Source organism: Condylura cristata, unplaced genomic scaffold (genome assembly GCF_000260355.1).
Source record: "Condylura cristata isolate star-nosed mole 26May11 unplaced genomic scaffold, ConCri1.0 scaffold00015, whole genome shotgun sequence".
Classification (NCBI taxonomy): Eukaryota; Metazoa; Chordata; class Mammalia; order Eulipotyphla; family Talpidae; genus Condylura; species Condylura cristata.
The window spans coordinates 142361-143248 of record NW_004567116.1 but is presented as its reverse complement, the minus strand read 5'-3'; the positions used below and the strand labels follow the sequence as shown (position 1 = coordinate 143248).

Genomic DNA, 888 nt, shown 5'->3' with positions numbered 1-888 from the left:
GCGCGGGGGCGGCGCCCAGGAGTGCGGCCAGGTCCATGGTGAGGGCGAGGCGGCGGCCCTGCCAGCGCACGTGCGAGGGCAGGGCGGGCGCGCCGGGGTCGTACTCGAAGCAGGCGCTGAGCTCGTAGGCCAGGGCGGAGCGCACCAGGCCCACGCCGCCCACGCGCTCCGGCGCCGGGTGGTAGAGGCGCCCGTTGGAGGCCAGGGGCAGCAGGCGCGCCGGCTCGAAGGGCACGGCCAGGGCCTCGCCGCCGCCGCAGTAGGAGAGCCGCGGAGGGCCGGGGCCCGCGGACAGCATGTGCGTGAAGACCACCGGCCGGTCATCGCAGCGCAGGAAGTTGCGCTCTCTGCCGCAGGGCGAGAGGAAGGGGAAGGAGGCCTCGTAGCGCCCACTGCGGTTGGGTCTCAGGCGGGAGAAGAAGGCGACCAGGAACTGCGGGTCTGCGGGGCGAAGGGCGCGCTGCTCACCGGGCCCGGGCCCCGGCCGCCTGCCACGGCTCGCAGGGCACGCAGGCCTCCCCCAAGGAGGGCGCACAGCAGTACCTTTGAAGCAGGTGACGAAGTTCTTCATTTTGGAGTCATCCAGGAAAAGCTGCGAGAGACGGCAGGCCGCGGCTCAGTCTCAGTGTAAGCCCGACGGCCGGCCTGAGCCCAGCGGTGTCCTTACCCGCCCCTGCACTCTGCGCCTCGGGCGGGGCAGCACCCGCACCCTCCCCTCCGGGCGTCTGGGTGTCCTGGGCCAGCTCGCCCCGCTGGCATCCCCCCGCCCCTCCGTCGAGTTTCCAGTCGGATGCGCCGCCAGCTGCGGAGGCCCCTGACTCCTCCCTCCCCGCTAAGCGGGGTGCTCCTCCGGGCTTCCCAAGTCGGCGGGGCGGCCGGGGCCGGGGG

At 74.2% G+C, this 888-nt stretch overlaps 2 protein-coding genes across 2 annotated transcripts in view; both read right to left on the bottom strand.

Annotated features, from left to right (window-relative positions):
• Position 1: 1 nt before the first annotated feature.
• On the bottom strand, positions 2 to 882 carry LOC101624565 (chromosome unknown open reading frame, human C8orf82; the record flags this gene model as incomplete). Its single annotated transcript, XM_012725100.1, has 2 exons — positions 544 to 882; positions 2 to 441 (listed from the first exon to the last, which is right to left on the bottom strand). Coding segments are annotated over exons 1-2 (468 nt in total), but the record flags the coding sequence as incomplete, so codon positions are not given.
• ARHGAP39 (Rho GTPase activating protein 39) overlaps positions 579 to 888 on the bottom strand; it is an 11178-nt gene continuing 10868 nt past the window's right edge. The window contains exon 7 of the mRNA XM_012725099.1: positions 579 to 592. Coding sequence (XP_012580553.1) covers positions 579 to 592 — 14 coding nt within the window. The remainder of the gene's footprint in view (positions 593 to 888) is intronic.